Source organism: Prinia subflava, chromosome 3 (genome assembly GCF_021018805.1).
Source record: "Prinia subflava isolate CZ2003 ecotype Zambia chromosome 3, Cam_Psub_1.2, whole genome shotgun sequence".
Lineage (NCBI taxonomy): Eukaryota > Metazoa > Chordata > Aves > Passeriformes > Cisticolidae > Prinia > Prinia subflava.
In genome coordinates, this window is record NC_086249.1 from 13,968,726 (window position 1) to 13,988,765 (window position 20,040).

General features: G+C 38.3%; 1 protein-coding gene across 2 annotated transcripts in view; it reads left to right on the forward strand.

Annotated features, from left to right (window-relative positions):
• CADM2 (cell adhesion molecule 2) overlaps positions 1-20,040 on the forward strand; it is a 587,817-nt gene that overhangs the window by 460,211 nt on the left and 107,566 nt on the right. For both annotated transcript variants that reach the window (XM_063393932.1, XM_063393933.1), the window contains exons 3-5: positions 11,249-11,401; positions 13,916-14,053; positions 19,815-19,985. In XM_063393932.1, the coding sequence (XP_063250002.1) occupies positions 11,249-11,401; positions 13,916-14,053; positions 19,815-19,985 (462 nt within the window). The remainder of the gene's footprint in view (positions 1-11,248; positions 11,402-13,915; positions 14,054-19,814; positions 19,986-20,040) is intronic.

Genomic DNA, 20,040 nt, shown 5'->3' on the forward strand with positions numbered 1-20,040 from the left:
CCACCTGCCCTGCTCAGGCTGGATCAGCCAGGGCAGGTTGCCCCTGAGCATGTCCACTCAGATTTTGAGTACATAAAGCTGGAGGCTCTACACCTTTTGGGATTCTGTGCAGTAAAATGCAGTACCATAATTCTTTTAGTGATTGAGTTTTAAGTTTGTGGAGGACTGTCTCCAGTGCTGGAGCAGAAGGGTGTGAGGAGCCCTCCCAGTGAGGAGGAAGCAGCAGCACAAACACTGAGTGATGAACTGACCACAGCCCCCACTCTGTGTCCATCTGCATTGCTGGGGAAGAAGAGTTAAGGGATTATTGGAAGTAAAATTAAGCCTGGAAAGAGGGGAGGGTTGGAAGATAGGCGTTTTAATATTTTATTTTATTTCTGATTATGCTACTCTGATTTGACTGGTAATAAATTAATTTTGCCAAGTCAAGTTTTGGCCATGACAGTAACTCTTGATTAATCTCTCCCTGTTGTTATCCTGACCCATGAGCCTTGCATTTCTGTTTTCTCTCCTCTGTCCAGTTGAGGAGGGGAGTGACAGAGCAGCTTTGGTGGGCACCTGGCACTCAGGTCACCCCCCCAAAACCTTTGATGTTCCAGTCCCTTGCCTTTATGGCCCCACTCCAGCGTGACCCTGGCTCTGTTCTGCTGGGTGAGCCCAGAAGTGGGCACAGCCCTCCAGGTGTGATCTCTGCAGTGCTGAGGAGACTGCAGGGATCATCCACTTGGACCTGCTGGTGATGCTCTTCCCAATACAGCTCAGGATGCTGATAAGTGTAAAGTAATTTAAATTCGCAATTGTTACATTTTTGAACTTCTGCTACAGGAAAGATAAAGTGTACTTGGGAGTTTATATTTGGAAATACAAAGTAATAAGTTAATTTGAAGTACTCTTCCCTTTTAAAGCGTTGCTGATCAGTATTCCTGATGTATATTGTATATGTAATTGGTTTAGCCCGTTCTTTTTTTTTTTTTTCCCTCATTCTTATAGAGAACCTGTCTAACACACAGAGGAAATAAAACTATTTACTACAGAAAATAGAAAAAATGTTACTAATAGAGATGCCAACAGAGTTTTTTATCAATTAAAGATTGATGAGGAGAAGAGGATGACACTAGATGGATTAAAAACTGGAGTAAAGAATGATTTATTCCAAAGATTGGCAAGACCAATCTATGTGTGCAATCAGGAAAGATTTCAAAGAAAAGAAATGATGATGAAGAGTAAGAAGAATGAAAAAATGAGGAAAGGATGGGATCAGTGAGGCAGAAAAAATATTTTCCATTTGAAAATAAATGTGCATTGAGTATACTAAAGGCTGTGACGGGAAAATAATTAAATACAAAATTTTATTTCGTTTTTGCTAGAAAATTAAAAATATTTACAAAAATAAAAAATAGCCACAGAAATCAATCACTATTGAAAGAACTTGCATTTTTAAATTACTTATTGCTTCCTTTCATATGATAATCATGATGTGCAAATCTGTTCTTCATTGGTAGTAAACTGAAGACAGATTTGTTATGGTGGTTTCTTAGTGAGTCTTCAAACTGTATCAGTTAAACAAAGTGCAGTGTGAGAACCAATAATAATAATTAATTGTTGCAAGTGGGAAGAGTTAGTAGCATTCTCTAGCTGTAAATGGTTGTCACCCTCCGTATTTCTTTTTTCAAATTAATGTCTTTTGTCCTTTACCTCTCATTACAATTTGAAGTTCAAAAGAAACAGGCAAGAAGCAACAAGAAAGAACCAACAGCCATTTTTTCCCAACCCATAAAAAAAAGGAAATGCCTTCAATAGATGTTTAATTGAAATTGTCAGGATGCATTTAGCTGCTTTTTGTCTAGACATGCACAATAATCATGGACAAGTTTCTTCTGGTATACTCAAATATATCTGGTGTATGTGAATGGCTCCAAAAAAGTCAGGGGATAAAAAGTACCAACGATAGCAGGACCCCACACATCTATTACTGTCAGTATCTACTGCTAGTAAAATCATGCATTTATTCACAGTAGAGTTTTTTTTATTCTGTGCATCTATCAGTACTTGATACGCCATCATATGTCAGGTGTTTGTTTTTATTTATTTTCTAAATAATATTCCGCAGTTCTTGGTGAGTATGTCTGGCCACAATCTGGAGTCCAAATATTTTATGGCTGCACTTGTGTTACCACGTTCTTGGAATATAGCTACAAATGAAGGGCCGTTACAGAAAATAAATTTGGCCTAGAAAACTTAATTTTTATCTTCCTCTCTCTCTTTTGTTTTTCAGATTGTTTTTGTGGGTTAGTTTGTTTGGTTTTTTTCCCCCATTGACTATAGAGGGGAGACACTGGGAGCCTCTTCTTCAGAGGGACTCAAATCCCCATCCTCCACGAGGGAGAAAAATGCTTAGGAAAAGCTAAAGAATATTAATCTTTGTGAATATCTACCAAAGGGGTTTTTAGTTAGCTCTTCAGGATTGGTCACATTTCTGAATTTTCTGATATGCAGATTCTTCACCCCAAAAACATTCAGAATGACAAGATCCCAGAATGTTTTGCATTGGAAAGGGCCTCTGGAGGTCACTGAGTCCAGCTTGGTTCTCTATGTTAGACTAGCTCCCTGTGAAAATTAGAGGTTTAGATCTGCTGCAATGTTAGGGTTTTTTCTTTTTTTCTTTTGAATTTGGATTAACTTCAGGATTTTCTGCTTCTTCATGCTAAACAATCCCAACTCTCTTAGCCTCAACTTGAATGAGAGAGGCTCCAAACCTTTAGTTATCTGTTTTTGACACCATTTCTCGCTACCAGGTTCCTTCACAGCACATCTGCATCTGGAAAACTGTGACAAATCCCACAAAAGAGGGAGCATCTGTGTGCTTGTGGTGGAGAGAGAGACTGTCTGCTGCTCGGCTGCACGACAGACATCATAAAACTTTAAGGGCTCTACCATAACAGATGTTGCAGCCATGGAAGAGCCTTCTGAGAATCCTCCCTGGAATTGCACTAGCCTCATCTCAGCTCTCTCCTGATACTTTTTTCCATATTTCAACTCCCTCCACAGTGAGGTGTGCGAGTTATCCCCAACAGCACAAACATCTTCAGTATTGATGTGTGCATTAGGGTTTGACTCTTCATTGGTACTGGGATCAATGGCTAGCTTGGCTGCAGATACATTCATCAACTGTCGATGATTTCTTGGCTGTTTTGTCCAGGTTCTGCAATATTTTCAAGGCAGTGACCTGTTCTTAATTGGCCTCTGGAGGAAGCTGACTTGCTCTACTGGCTGCAGCAGGAGTTTAGGGAGTCTGACTGCTTAATGTAGTTAGGAAGAATGAGTATTCCACTGCCATCTGCTACAGGAAGGATGATGTTCATTTCTGTGTCTGCGTGCTCAAGGAGTGCAGGAAGAACAGGGGCATCTTACAGCTGTTCTCAGGTAGAGAAAAATCTCTTTTAGAACATCAAAAAGTGAGAAAGTCTCTCCACATTCTGGTGAAATAATGTGTTTGAACAGGACTGCACTCTTTAGAAATCAGAACACTCTGACTTTCCAAGGAATATGAAGCAGTACCATAAACAAGACTCTACCATGAGTAACACTCATTCATGCCACTAAAAACACTTCCAGTGTCATGGGATCATTAAGCTCAGCTGGTGAAGGGGCAGAACTGTAATGTCACCATCTGCAAGGTCAGGGAAATGCAGCCCTTCAGCTTCCTTAAGGCATGGTCAGCTGCAGGCACACACAAAAAAAACTGTGTTGCATTTGGACAGGCCTGAGTAGAAGCTGGTTGTGCAGCAGTGCTACAAGTGTAAAATCTGGCTGAGTTGTTCTGTTCCCCCTGTCCTTTAGAGCTCCTTTCACTCAAAGCTGACTAAAGGGAGTGCATGAAGGTCACCAGCAGCGACTGTAAGGAGCAGTCTCTTGACAAGGAACAAGAGTATTATACAACTGATGTTCTTGGAAATACGTAGATGGCCTTGGTTGAGCTCTGTGCTGTTTGGCCAGACAGTTTTCAACACCTTCATAAGCTGAACTCTGCCTTGAACAGGAATCTTTAAGTACTGCAAACACAGTGATAAGTATCAACATCAGTAGCATGAGGAAAAATTACCTGGTCTGATCTTAACAGAACAAACTTGGAAATCTGTTCAACTTTGTTTTGGCTTGCAAGAGGATTAGTATTTATTTCTCTCTTCTACTTCAAGAAAGTCATTATCTAACATTTCTCACTCACAGTGAAGTCCCATTTAACCTGAAACATATAGTTTTGTCTTTTCAGTACTACCCTCAACGTTATAGAAAAAAAACCAAAAAAAATTTCTAATTTCTGTTAGTCTTTCCTTAGGTACGTGTGGACTTATTACAGGTCTTTGTTGTGTTATTTTCATTTTCTTAGTGTTATTTTTGTGGCAGTAGTCCATCAGCAGACATTCAGAAATTATCTTCCCAACTGAGAGACTGTTTCTCTCTGTAATTTACAATATATGGCACAGTGTGATGTATGCTATTTTGGAATGATGTAGCATTTTCTTTTACCATAATTGCAAGGATCAGTACAACCCAGATTAGGATTCATCTTGTTGGAGTGGTGCTGCATTTGAACATATAGTTAAATAATTTCCTCTGTAATCCTCAGGGCTTCTTTCCTGCATTACTGTTTTCAAAACATTCATCTCCAGCTTGGTACATAAGACTACCAATTACTTTTATCTATTGAATCTCATTTGTTTTAATTCTGTCCATCTCTAACCTTGCCAGATCATTTTGCAATTTTAATTTTTGCAGCTGTATATTTGAGAAGTATGATTTTAAAATATTTTCTAGGCTACTCTGCTGTGGTACATGTCCAGTTGCATTAGGATAATAGGAAATCTTGTAATTCCCTGTTGAACAAAGAACCAGATGAACAGACCTTGTAAGACAATGTTTCATCCCGACTAATGTGATTTTTGTTTTATTATTTGGAGGTACGGTTAAATGTTATTTCAACACAGTAAAACAGTAAAGCATCTTCATAGTTCAAAGACTGTATGTTTTGCAAAGATCTGAAACACTAATTTCTTATGGGAAAAATAGTCAGGCCTCAGACCTTCTCAGACAGTAAATGTCATCCTTATGATTCTCAAAAGACAAGAAGAATTTAAGTTCACTGCTTCTTTAATACAAGAACCAGGCATTATAAACACTCTAGAAGGCAAGTTGTTCCTCTCTTTTTGCATATTACTGTGTTTCTGGAGTGCTCTGAAAAAGAAAGAAGCCAATACAGAACATGATTTTGAGAGAAAAGGTAGCTCAGTGCAGAAAATCTGCTATGCAGGGAAGTTTTCTTTATTCCATCCATGAAGGGCGTGTAGTCATCCTGGCCTTCGTTTGTTGCTTGTCAACGGTGAAGCCTCAGCTTAGCAGCTGTGTTCAAGATCATAAGTCATTGTAAGTCACCTTAAACTCTTCTCATTTTGTCCAGACTGCAGGAAATGGAGAATTGTTGTTGTTTCACTGAAGAAATTACCTTTCTGTTTGGGTTTTCCTCATAAGCATCTAAGGCTGTAAGCCCTGATAAATAATAGATAAGGCTGTACAGACAGGTTCTGAGTCCCCAGTGCTTTGGCCTTTTCAAGGCAAGCACAGAGTAGATGCCTCTCTTAGTGAGTCTGTCAGCTCCTCTCCTGATGAGGGGAGTTTGCTGCATGTCTTTGGCAGATGCATTATGCAACATGCAAAAATTCTGAAAACTTTAAAAAAGAGGAAGCATCTTGCTGTTGAACAGTGCTCTCTCAATAAGCTAATCAAATCTTTCAGCAGTGTATCTCCACTGAAAACAATTTAGTCTTTTAGGCTGAAATTTAGTCTTTGTTAGACTGAAAGCCACAGCACAAAGTAGAAGATGGCCAGATCTAATCAGAGGTGGGGGAAGGTATATTTCTATTGATTCCATTGTTTCTTCCTTTTGATCACCAAATACTTCAGAAATGCACTGGAATGAAAGTAAAACCTACCTCCAGGGACTGGTACATGGTTCTTCCATTTCTAAGCCCTTACTTAGTACCTGCCACGAAGCTCAGTGATGCTCCGAATTTTCTAACTGCATGAATGAGTTTAAAAATTCAGTGATATTGAAGAATTCTCAGCATCCAAGTGACTGAAAACTGTGAAAGACACTGTTTGTAATGTCTGTTTGGACTCATCTGTGTTATTAATCACTTTCCTAAGGGGGGAAAAGCCATCATGCATCTGCAAATTGGCCAGACTGTTCCACAGCCAATTAGCCAAAGGTCCCTCCACAGTACTGTGACCTTCTGTTTATGTGATTTCCTCTGATTTTATCTATAAATGATGCCACCTTTAAAGGATGCCAATGGTACATATGTCAACCAGTTTGATAGGTTGCATAGAAATTCCTAATTCTTTTCCTTCAAAGTAGGCTCAGTTTGAGGACTTCTGTGCCAGGGGAGAAAGGTGAGAGTTTCACAAGTGCAGGGCTGTGGACAGGAAAGAATTGCCTCAGCTGAGAGGTAAAAATGGGCTCAGCACACACAGAAGTAAAAATAGAAAACATGGGATTACTAAATATTCACACTGCCACCCTTGTGTACTTGAATGAAAGTAATCAACTTGCATGACTGGAAATGAAAGAGGAAGGAAATGGATTTTCTTTCCACGTGAAAAACAACTGAGAAGTTTTAAAATCTTAGGAATTCAGATACCGTGCAAGTACAGACTAGATAGGTTAGGCATGAATAGAATAACTGTGTGTCAGTCCTTCTTCTTTTAAAGGAAATGTGAATGTTTTAAAATGTTATATGAATGTTTAGAAGACACAGAATGATGATACTAGTTTGGTTTGTTCCACTTATTCCTGTTCTGTCTCTATTTTTTCCTGCTCTGGTGGTGGTGGTTGATGCACAACTATAAGCAAATTCTCTAGGTCATCCATGGGGACCTTGGTATATTGAATTCATTAGGAGCAAAGAAAAAAGGCCTTCTCAAGCATATCCAGTAACACAACATAAATCCCTTTAAACCTATTTCAGATCATGGTACGGCATTCAGAGAGCTGGAATCTGAAAATCAAAGGGATTGTTTTGGTTTCATAAGTATTACAATTCTGGGAGTTCAGCATGACCTGCAGAGGATCAGAAATCCTTCTGGTTCCAACTAATGGTTATGCTATTCCCATGAGAGAGGGAAGAGCTCCAACATAAGGAAGAAAATTTTGTTGAGTGAATCCCAGCATGGCAGCATATGTCAAGTTAGTATTCTCAAAATATCAGCAAATTACTCTGGAGAATTTGGGGATTTTGATGTTTGTTTCTTTCCCCATTCTTCAAGTTTATAACTCAACATACTACAAAGATGTGGTCATTTTAGATGAAATGACATTAGAGCTGCTGCTGTGTGGCTACTACATCTAACAGATCCAACTGCCTTCTTCATGGTATGAAATGTGGATTTTTTTTTCCATTTTGGCAGATTTCTAAGTGTGTTCTTATGTGTCCCCATTTTAATTCCTGTTGCAGAATTTCTCTATGATAACGTATGATCATTATATTATTATTTTTTCAAAAAATAAAGTACAGCTTTGTTCAGTTGTGAACAAGAATGCCAGTTTATTGTGATGGTCATCAGTCTCAATAATTACTAATTAATGCAGCTGAAATACATGACTGTATCTCTTACTCATAATTACCTCAACTATACAAATTAGCAAGGTTGCTTGCTTCTGTGTCAGGGAACATTCTGAAAGGAAATCTTTTCCGCAGGAAAAGAGAATGACAGGTAAAGTAAATGAAGTGTGTCTGCTTAGGAACAAGTGTTTTATGCATAATTATTTCATGCCTTGCAAATTAACTACATCATATGTGCCTGGGAATTACAGAAAACTGAAATAATGTACCTAGGGCATATTGGAATTTACTATGTAATTATATTTCTTGTTGCATTTTGTATTTTTCAAACAGCTTGCAACATGAGAACCCAGCAAAGTGATGCCAGTGCTGGTATGCTCTGTTACTGGTTTTGGCATATGTGTATTTCCCAGAAGTCAAATCAATATTCGGTTTATTTACCCTTTTTCTAGCATCTCTATAGGTATGCAAACTATGGATAGGGTAATGATTCAGCAATGCAGGGTAAAATCCCCAGGAAGAGGCCAGAAGGGTCTGTTTGGCTTCTAACAAAGTGAAATGTTAAAAACAAAGAGTTTCTGAAGAAGGTTCAGAAAGAGCAGCGTTCTGGTTTTTTGTGTTCAAGTGCTAATTAAAAGTGATGGAACATTTTGTATTTTACTGTGTGGAGCTTTATTTGAACTACTGTGGTGGGGCTGCTTGCCACTTGGTACCTTTCAGCAGCTGCCTTCTGTCCAGGCTCCGTGGGCTGCTTTGCTCCATCAGCCAGGCTTGGGAAGGTTTTTTGCCATAAACAAAACCCTGCTCCACTCACTCACAATGCCTGGAGATCATGAGTTGCTAGAATTACCCCTGGTTTCTCCACTGTTGCTGTTGTTTCCATCACCCTTTTAGCAAAATGCACCAAAGACAGAAAAATGGAAACAAACCAGTTCTGGCATGTATCACAGCTATCAATTCCATGAAGAGAAACTGGTGTGTTTCTAAACAGATGAGGATATAGAAGCAGTTACAGGTATACAATTGGAAAATAAGATTCTAAAAAGTCTCTGTGTAAGTGCTCACCTTGTCTAAGCCATAGCAGTAAAATTTGGTTTGTCTGTCATCTGCGTAGACAGGAAACTTAGAGATATTCAGGTTTGAAAATGATGGAAGGGATAATTGTTTTTAGACCCAGCACTTACAAAAATGCTTCTGACAAGCAGCTTTCCTGCAAAAGGAGAACTATGTTGGTTCTATTTGCAGCATTTATTGTGAAGGCTGTGTTGGTATTTCCATTACAAAACTTTCTTGCAGTTCGTTCAATAAAAATCCACTCTGTAGTGAAACATGGAACATCTGATCCCATCTCTTGACCAGTGCTTGTTTTTACCAGCTTTCCACAAAATTGACTGAGCTGAGATTTTTATATTGTACAAAGGTTAAAAAAGGTGTGGAGGGGAGGGAGGGGAGCAGTAGGAATGTAGTTGATGGGAGCAGTTTGTAGTTCAATTGTAGGAACAAAATGATGTGCTGTTGGCATTGTCTGTAGGCCAGTCGTGCTGTAGTGGAATTCATTACTGTTCTTCTTAGGGTGTGAAATTCTACACATCGTCCCATCTGTGGGAAAATATTTCAGCAGAGACATAAATGTTAATCACAAGGCAGTAACAACTGAAGATTGTAACAAACTAAAATACTATGTAAGATTGTATAGGGCATTTTTTTTTATAATTTAGGTTAAGGGGAAGAAAAAATCATCACTTCCAAATCATGGAGTGATGAGAGGCTTTTTGGTTTCGGTTGGTTTGTTTGCTTGTTTTGTTTTTCTATTTTTTCTGCTGTTTCTGAGTTTTGGCTGCTAAAGCCACAGTGGTCAGCTTTGCTGCTGCTTGGGGTTGCTTTTTTGTTTTCCTGAGCTTGCTTTTCTCAGCTGTCCTGTCAGCTTTGCGTTTTGTGGCTTCTGGTTCCCTTGCTTGTTTGCTTTAAGGTTGCTCCTATTTTCATCATTATGTGGATTTGATATTATAAACTAAGTAATTGTGGGGTTTTTTTCTTGTTGTGGCTGGCCAGATGACATTTCAGTTTTGTTTGGAGTGTGTCCATTACACACAACCCCAGTCCCTTTGATGTGCCTTGAAGAATTTCATGTCATGGCTGTGTGTTAGGCCAGATTAAACTTCCACCTTTCAGTTCTCAGACCCTGCAGAAGAAGCTGAGCTTTAGCTGGCCTACCCTTAAATAATCAGCAAATTCAGCTCAAATTTCCTGGTGAGAGCAAACCTATATGGCAGGCTTAGAAGAAGACAAACTCAAATGACATTTTTGCTGTGTCTCCACTGTATCTTCTTATTTTGTTGTAAATCTGCCTGGATCAACTTGGACGGCAATTGGGCAGAAACATCTAGATTTAGGAAGAAAATTTTGTTTGGTGAATCAACAAAAGGTTGATCTAGTAGGTTTAGTAGCAAAAGAACCACAGTAAAACTGTTTATTTATTTTTATCATTGGAAGAGATATGCTAGACAAATCTAAGAATCTTTGGAGACTTTAGAAAGAGGTGAGAAAGAGCAGCATTAGGGACTTGAACACCTTTTTTCTTCCCACAAATGCACGTGTAACTGTCTTGATAAATATCATTGTCCCATTTTACTTTTGACTTTCAGAGGCTGTGAAAATAGACTCGCTGAAGTTTCACACACTCTCAGGCCACCAGACATTTCAATCTAGAGGTATACAGCTAAACTTCCTGAGTTACAGAGGCTTTTTTATTGCTTGCTTAGGAGAGTTAGTGTTTACTCACTTATGATATTAGTATTTCTGTGCTGTGGAAAGGCTTGGATAACATATGCAGATTCCTAAAGCAACTTTACTGTAGAAAAATAGGATTTTTTGGGAATGTTTCGTCAGTTTTTCTATAGAAAATGGGGCTTCATCTTAGTATAGGCTATAAAATACTTGAAATTTTTAAGCATTAGCTAAAGTGACATATTGAATTTAAGTGAATCTACATTCTCCTTCTCCCTCATTGCTTTCATGCAAACAGAAGAGATCTTATTTTTATTCATAATCAAAAAAAGAAAACCACTATGCTCAATTACCTCAAATAGTTCAATGTACTACGTATGCATTACAAGTGGAACTTTCAGTCTATTAGTAATAAGAAATAATCATTTACAGAATTTGAGAAATCTGATATTCCAGTTCAATTTTAGTAGTAATGGACATGAGAAAAATCTGTAGGCAAGCTATGCAGGGCTAGATGCAGGATTCTCAACATCTGTAAATACGTGAAAAACAGGCTGGCTTTGGGAAAGATTTATTTTTGGCACTGAACAAAGCTGTGAGGGGGCAGAAATCAAAGTCATTGTCGGGATTTTTTAGAGGAAGGCCAGAGGTAACTCAAGTCCTGTAGTTTCTAGGTTTATGTGTGTTACAAATCGCTCAATACACCACTCAGAAACTGGCTCAACTCTCCTACTTTATTCCACAGAGAAAACAAACTGCTCTGCGTAGACAGAGCAGACCCAGACCCCTGAGGCCTGGTTTCTCCAGGAACCTTTGTCGAGCCTCTCGTGCAACACCCTGTGCTTCGTTCACGCGCTGCATCCAACCCTAACGTGGACTGTTTTGTCTGTCTGTTTGCTTTTCAGCTCTGAGGGACAACAGAATCGAGCTGGTGCGGGCGTCGTGGCACGAGCTGAGCATCAGCGTCAGCGACGTGTCGCTGTCGGACGAGGGGCAGTACACCTGCTCCTTATTCACCATGCCCGTCAAAACCTCCAAGGCTTTCCTCACCGTCCTCGGTGAGTACAGGCGGCTGGGCGGACAGGAGCAAAGCGTTACACTCCTCAGGCTCTGGCAAATTATGATAAGAGTGAACTTTTCTGAGGCTTGGCAGGAGATGGATGTAAATGCCTGGTCTGGTTTCCCCTGGTGTTCATTGTTTGGGGAATAACGCGGCTGTCGCCGTTCGCGCCGGGATAATGAGCTGGGGAGCACACAAACACCACGGAGTGAGTGCCCCGTAAAACGGGCACAACCCCTACATCCCAAACACCACGAGGGCAGGGAGGGTGCATGTGTTCATCTCCTGTTGGACAGGGCAAAGGGCAGAAAATCAGAAAGCATGAAATCAAAAAGGGCTTTAGAGCTTCATCGTTTCTCCTTAGCTGTGCATTTTTGGCTCGTTCTGCTTTCTTTTTTTTTTTTTTGTCTATAAAGTACAAATTTTCACTGGGTTTGCTGCTTCTTTTATGCTTTATTCTCTGAGTGCCAGAGCACTGTTTTCCCCAAAGGTTATAGATGCACATAGAGAAAAGCAATAGATTTCAAGAGATGCCCAGGAAATAAAGTTTCTGCTTGAAGCTTTATATGATTCTATGAATGTCAGTAGCCCAATCATCCAAAATTGCTATAGTTCATTGAAACACACCTGTGAACCTAAGAGGTTATATGATTTTAGAGATGGATTTTTATTCTTTTTTCCTTTTTTCTATCCCTGAACATGACTCTTTCTTTTTGGGTTTGTTGGGGTTTTTTTGGGTTTTTTTATATGTGGATGGGCAGAGGGTTGAATTTAATAGGACTAATGTAAGATATTCTCTGTGGCAGTAATATTCACATTAATCCAGCCAGGGAATTGGTTTTGTTCTTAGGATATGAAGTACATCTCCCTTTCAGTCCTTGTGAGACTATTTTACAAAAATCTTCACAAGTTTGCCATTAAGGACAAAAAGTACCCTCTCAAAGCAGAATATTCTGGAACAGCAACTGCCTATGCTTAATCTTCTTTCTGTGGAGAGGCATTTCATGATCTAAACAATTAAAGATTGCACCAGTTTGACCTTTTAAATGGTAGAAAGACATAGAAAGGTGTTACCAAGACAAGAAAACCCCCAAAATATCCAGCAATATTTATTAACAAAAGTAACTTGATCTTTAACAGTCCCTTAAGCTTCATCTTTATTTTAGAGAAGGGTTTCATGAAGTTTTCCCAACATGATTTACCTACCTTCCAAGAGAGAATGCTGCGCAGTTTAAGATTCCTGCCTTTTTTTCATTTAGTATTTGTAATATCCTATTTCGAAGTAATAACATTTTAAACTCTTAAAATATTTTCTGCTGGAGAGGGGGATGATACTACATCTCTTTGCCACTGAGATGTATTATATCTTTTAATCAGATAAACTATCCTTTTATGTACTAATAACCTCTTTATTGACCACCCTGCTTTCGATTAGAAAATTTAAGTGTCAGGGTATTGTAGTAGACACCATTTTCTGTCCTGAAAGAGAGGAGTAGATTTATTAAAGAGATGTACTGTGCAAAAGGTGATGCTGCTTTGCTTTTATGTACATCATCTGTCATTTGGGAAAAGAGATGTAGAAAAATTGAATTATTAAATTCAGGGCACGGGATCAATTATTGTGACCGAACCCTTGATATTGCCACAAATGTGAATGCACCAAAGCACTGTAGCTGCAAGTTATAAGTGACATTTTTTAAGATTTTTAAATTGCTGTCATCAGTATTACTTTAAAATAAGTTATTCTTGTGTCTTCATAAGTTAAACAGATTTAGGCACCCAGTGATCAAAACTTCCCCGTTTTCTTCACGTTTAGTTTTTTGGTTTTGTTTTTTTTTAAGTCTTCCATGGCTCATTGAAAAACAGCCACTTCCAAATTGAATATTATGTGTATGGTATGTCCAAATTATATGATCTTCTCTGAAGAGCTGAAGAACCCTCCATAGTTGGTGAAGCTGTGATTATACCTCTTGGTGTTTTGATTTTGCCTTCTCTGAAGATAAAGTGATTCCAGTATTTATTTTCACCCTTCCATTTCCCTGAATTTTGTACTAAAGTCTTCATTATTTAGGTGTAAATATCTGTTCTGAACTTAGGTCAGTTCAGCTTTTTGTTGCCAGTAATGTTTAATTTTCACAGCTGTGCTTCTAATGCACTTTGTCATCCTGCTTGCTGTGCTGAGCAGTTTAAATATTGTAACAACTCAGACTAGACCTGCATGCAGAATATACAGAGATAAGGTTTTTTAAAAATGCAATCTGTTTCTCTTAGAAAATTAGGTAATTCCTGCTTTCTTTATTTATTTAGAATCAACTACCATTCAGACTGATGGTTAATTTACAATAGGAAAAAGGTGTAACTGGCAAGGCACGAGGAATTAATTATCCTGTTTCCAGAATTTAGAGCATATGAAGAAGTGAACTTTAAGTTGGTCGTGCATTCGTGGCAGCACCTGACAGTGCCATTTTCAAATCAAGCTCACTTTCTAACATTTTGCTTGTTTGCTTGTCAGGTGTCCCTGAGAAGCCACAAATTACTGGATTTACCTCACCAGTTATGGAGGGAGAGAGAATGCAGCTCACTTGCAAGACATCTGGTAGTAAGCCAGCAGCTGATATCAGATGGTTCAAGAACGACAAAGAAGTTAAAGGTATTTAAAGGGATTTTGGTGTCATTGGGTCCAATTGTCAAAACTACACATTCGGTAGAATTATGGATTTGAACCTGTGTTTATAAAGTTGCTCCTATTGGGTCATCAAATGAGCAGGGGATAGAACACAGATGAAGAATTGAATGTCATTTACTGCAGTGGTCATATAACCATCTTTTTATTGTTTCTTCACATGGTAAAAACTGATGCTTTGGATTGCTCAGAACTCTGTGTAGCATAATCAACTCAACTGTGAGGCTTCATAGAGAAATGTTTTCTGGATTATTATCACAGTCAGACCACTCATCCCTGATATTTTCCCTTTTCATTTCTCTTGTGCCATTCCAACATGGGGTGTCTCTGATTTAGTTAATTCCCAGATTTAGGTTACTCTCCCCTAAAAACTGTGAGCAGGTGAGGCAGAACCATCTGGAGGAGACAGGAGAATGCACCTCCCATAGGAGAGCTGTGGAGCCTGCTCTGGTGAGGAGGAGTCAGGATGCAGCAAATGAGGGAATCTCAGCTGGGAAACTCGGAATCTCCAGCTGAGGAAAGGATGCTGACTGTCTGCAGTGAGCAGGAGGGAGGAGGATGGACTTTAAAGGGGATCAGGAAAACTTCAGCAGGGCTGGGGGAGTTGGACAGTAACTGAAAAGCCACTGAGTGACTAAAACCAAAGCTGACAGCAAGGATTTGCCTTCAAAGATGCAGCAGGCTAGGAAAGAGCTGCATATAAAAAGCTGTTTATTTTCCTTCCATCTTCTCTTTCATAGTTTTTGGTATGTTCTTTGCTTAGAACTTAGTTTTTTACTCCATATTCTTAAAAGTGCTGCAATAGTTTTAAATCCTCTTTGCTGAATGAGTGAGTGAAGAGAGTTTCCTGATGCAGAAGGCTGTCCCACCTCCAAACCAGTTGAGGTGCCCATTATAAAGTAGATGGATAAAAAGGATAAGGGTTTTGGTATTTATTCATGTCACCTCTACTCATTCTGCTATAAGACCAGATGAATAAATGATTCGAAATCCACATTTTCTGTGTAGCTTTAAAAACCAAAAGCAAACAAACAAGCACTCTTCACTAAACTGGTTTTTCTAATATTTTTAAAGATTTCATTAGCTCAATAAACTGCCTCAAGCAAAGTTACAGAGTTAATTACAAAACCATTTATCATTTATCTTCCTTTACTATTCTCTACCACAGTTCAGTGTGCAAAAGCAGAGCTGTGGTACCAAAGAGGTAAATAAAGGAGATTGCAGATGATTGCCTAAGGAATCCTGTCCATTCTAGAGGTGTCATTGTATTTCTAATGAAAATGAGAATAGTGTTGAAAGGAACTAGCATTTTAGACTGGAATAGTCTGAAATGTGTAACAAGGATAGAAAATGAGGAAATAAAGAATAGCTCTTTTCAGTACTGAGAAATTTGAGGAAATTGATGAAAGAAATGTAGCATCTAATCAAATGCAAGTAAAAAGACTTAAACAGCACAGCTAACACACATGGCACAGCATGGATTGTGTCCCCCAGAAAAGAGGGCAGGATGAATGTACATATTCTAGGCATGTAAGGATTGGAAATAACTCCAAGCCATGTCAGTACTATAAGAGAAACACTGATACAGTTGGCCTAACAGCAAGGCAACCCATATTTGAAAAGATCTTATTTTAAAATTATGTTTTAAAATCTGGTATAATACCTTTGCCTTTCCTTCAGCTGACATGTACTTGAAGCCAGCAAGCAATATGGTGATTTGACTCTTTAACTACTTTGCTCTTCTCAAGAGTTCCTAAAGCGATTGAAAAACCCAAAACGAAACAGGATGAGGAAACAAAGGTGTGTGAAAGGAGTATGAAGAAGAGCGGTAAAAGGGAAAAAAACCCCAACAACCAGAAATAGGAGGAAAGTACTGAGCACATTCATTTCAGTTTAGTTTTCTAGGTCTTCTGAAGAGCACATTGCCATTTCTCAAAGGTTAGAAATAAAATAACCTAACCAGTCTGCAGTGGCATCAGCAGAAGTTACATTAGCTTTGTGCGGTGTAAAAGGTGAAATGATAAATCTGAGAAAATAGATATGAAATTATATGCTAATGCAGCTGACATTAAAGGTTAGAAGTTCGTCTGTCTAGCACCAGTAAATCCAATTGTGATACACTGTATTATACATGGTGCAAACGAATATAAATGATGCACTGGGATCAGAGTTGCACCAGAGGGGAAAAAGCCACTCTAAAATTGTAGCTCCATTGCTATTACTCAAAAAAGGAATCATCATCTGGTAAAGGCATAGTGTTTGATAAAGTAAGTGTTAGTAATGAGAGTGAATGTGAAGCACTGGGTGCCACACCTTTTCCTTTAGTGTTCTGTCACTCATATATGCACCAACTTAACAAAGGGATCTGCAGTTTAGCATTCTGGTGACATTTCTGGAAGATTATTAAGAACAAAAAGTTCTGGAAAAGCTAAATTTTTTAGGCTTCAGGAATATTTTGTATGGATTTTCTTTTTTTTTCCTTTTCATAGGTAGGTTGGGTTTTAAAACTAAAAAAGTTCATTTTGTTACAACAGGTTAACATACTTTGAGTAAGTTTCTGTAATTTTAGTATACACAAAGATTTCAGAGAGGCACAGATCATTTTGTCTTGATAAACTCTGAATTAAAGATTTTTATATATATATAATAAGGCCATTTGACATCAGAACTTGAGTTTAAATGTAAAGAAAAATTATGTCTGCCATGTAAAACCAGAAAAACTGTCTTTTAAAAGATGAGTATTTCTGTGTTACAGGTATGTGCTTCTATAACTAGCTTGCAGTTAGCAATGGATTGTGGACATTCCATCATTTCCATTTATTATTTTCCCCATCAAACATCTATAGTTTTGAGGTATAAACCTGTATTCTTTGATTCAGTCGTATCTGTATGTGCATCTGTGTGAAAGGCATGGAAGTGGGCCTGAAGCTGATCCCCAGGTTTCATTTGGCCCAACATCTGTTCCAAGGTTAAATGATGTGGCTCAACGTCTTCTCCAGTTCAGGTTTGAAAAGTCTCCCAAGATAGAGATTTCATGGAAGTGTTTCTGTCTGACCTGGGTTTTTCAGCTTCCAAAAGCCCTCTTGTGGAGTGTTTTCATTAATTGTAGATATTTCCTGATACGTAATCCGAATTTGTCTTGGTGTAACTTGTGTTTGATGCCCATCGATTTTGCTGTACACCTCTGAGGAGATTCTACCTTTTTTTCCTCTATGGCCATAATTTATATACTTTAACACAACAGTTTGATCAGGTTTTAGTCTTCTCTTCCTCAGGTTAGATAACATCAGCTTTCTTCAGATGTCCTTGTACAGCTCCACTGACCACAGTGTTTTTCAAGAGGTTTATTGTAGGTTTTTTCTTTAGAAAGCCCAGAACTGGGTCTGGTACTCTCAGTGTAGCCATGCACGTGCCAAAGGGAGACGGATCACTTCCCTTGACTTTCTGTCTGTGCTTTTACTAGTGCAAGGCAGTGGGTTTCAGCTTTCAGCCCTGCAAGGGCAGGCTGTTGAACAATGTTCAACATGTCCTGCAACCCCTAGGTCCTCCTCCATAAAGCTTTATCCCTCCAGCCTGTTCCACAGTGCTTCCCACACAAAATGCTTGTGTAATGGGTTTCTTTTCAACCTTTTCATCAAGGGAATATTTAGGAGAGAGAGAAACAGCAAGAAAACAAACTCATAGGCTACAACTGACATATTTAAAAATTCTGTAAAATGTCCCGAGTGATGGTGTGTACCCAGTACCTGATCTCCAGCATCCTCACATCCAGCTGGGTTTGCACTCAATTTGCACATAGTACAGTCACACCTTCATTTTGCCATGAAGAAACGTCTGAGAAAATACAGCTGATAAAGAGGACAAGCTAAATATTTCTGTTGGTGAGGATGCCAGCAGTTTGTAGAATATTATCACTGCCCTTTCTGAAGAGGAAGTTAATTCTAAGAGTTGAACTCTTTCACACAGTAGATACCTAGAGAGAGACTTCTAAACATCAATTTAGGAAATTAACTGCTTTTGTTTTTCTAAAGGATTAAGAATCCACAACCTTTTAATAAAATTAATGTTGATATTTTCAGGAATCTTCTATCCCCACCTGAAGTCAGTAAGCAAAGGAATGTGCACAGTACTTATAAGCAGAATGTTACCTATATAGTGCTTATTATTAAATTTGGAAACCTAACTGGAAACAAAATCACATGTGTTTGCTTTACATACTAGTGAAGACATTTGTTGTTTGGTTATAATAACTTTGCTTTAGCTCTGGTCAATGTTTCTCTCACCTACTAATCCCTAAATATTAATATTGACCATGGCAGAAATTGAAATCTTTTAAAGCTGAGCAGCAAACAGGCAGAAAAATCCTTGCATGCAAGAAATAATTATTTTTTAGGGGAAAATGGAAACTGTGTAACATGGTGTCCTTGTCTGTCTGGAGACAATGATAAAGACCACCTCTCTGATGTCAGAGGTATTTTTAATCTAAAAAGATGTAGCTTAAGCCATTGAAGATTTGCTTTCTAAAATTGATATTTCATGGAAATTTTATTTAGGTCATTCTGTTCTCTAATGGGATTTAGTATAATTTGTAAAACTGAAACCTCTCACTTTTTTTAGGGCACAGAGGACATATGAAATCTCAGTGTAATTTAATATATATGTTTAAGTATTTATAGATGTCTTTTCAAGCTCTCATTGCAATAAATCAATATAACAAGCTTACCATTTTTCTGAAATAAACCAAAATCAATAAGTACCACAAGCAGTTGGAAACCAAGTAAAACCATTCTGAAATATGTGTAAGAAGATCTCATGTTCCAGTTTACACATGCAAACATTTTAACACAAATGCTGAGTCTTTGGGATCTTCATTTCTGATCTAGCGTGTGTTTTGTACAAGGAAATGCTCTGAATGTGAAGCTCAACCTTGAGCTGAGATGATGCTTCCTAAGCATAGCTGAAAGCTCCCTCCAGTGCAATGTCTGTGCTGAAAACTGAAAACTCTCAGATTTATAACTGGATCTGCACAAAAGTATCAGGTCTATTTAGAATTACATAAAACCAGTGACTGGAAGTTCTCTGCAGTAATCTTATTTCTGGTTTTCTTGGGACTAATCTGTGTATTCCAGTAAATGCTGTGACCTGCTCTGTTTGCAGTTGTTTGTTACCACTGATGACTATAGCTGGGTTTAGTATTATTAGTAAATTAGCATAATTCTAACCAAAAAACAAAATAAGCAATGAATGGGAAGTAAGCACAGGATTAATCTGACTGTGTGCACATGGCTTCAGTAATATCCATATATTGCATTACTGTGAGAGGCAACAAGAATGAACTTGGGAAATTTAACATTTAGTGACACTGAATACCTAAGGCAATGAGGGTGGGACAAGATCAAAATCTTTTTCAGATGACTTACAGAGAAAGTTTGTGTCAAATACAGACCTAAACATTCAAGAGGTAATAATGACTGGAATTTCTGTTTGAATGCAGTATCATGGGACCAGTTTTAAAATTTTCTCTTTCAATATGTATCTCCTGCTCTGGCAATGAGAGCAAATTGAGGAATAACTGCAGTCTAATTACTTTGATATAAAAGAAACCAATACAGATATGAAAGATGTGGTTTTTTCCAACAACTGTGGTAGGAAATTTAGCTGTCTAATGCTGGACTACATTTTCCCAAGAATATTGGAAAGGTGACTGAGTGTTTATTCTTTCTTTCAGATGTTAAATATTTAAAAGAAGAGGATGCAGTCCGTAAAACATTCACAGTCAGCAGCACGCTGGATTTCCTAGCAGACCGCAGTGATGATGGTGCAGTTGTAAGTTGCAGAGTAGATCATGAGTCCCTAAACTCTACACCTCAGATAGCAATGCAGGTTCTAGAAATACACTGTAAGTAATACACATTATATGTGCTTGCTTTTATGGTTTTGTTTTGTTTCAGAGT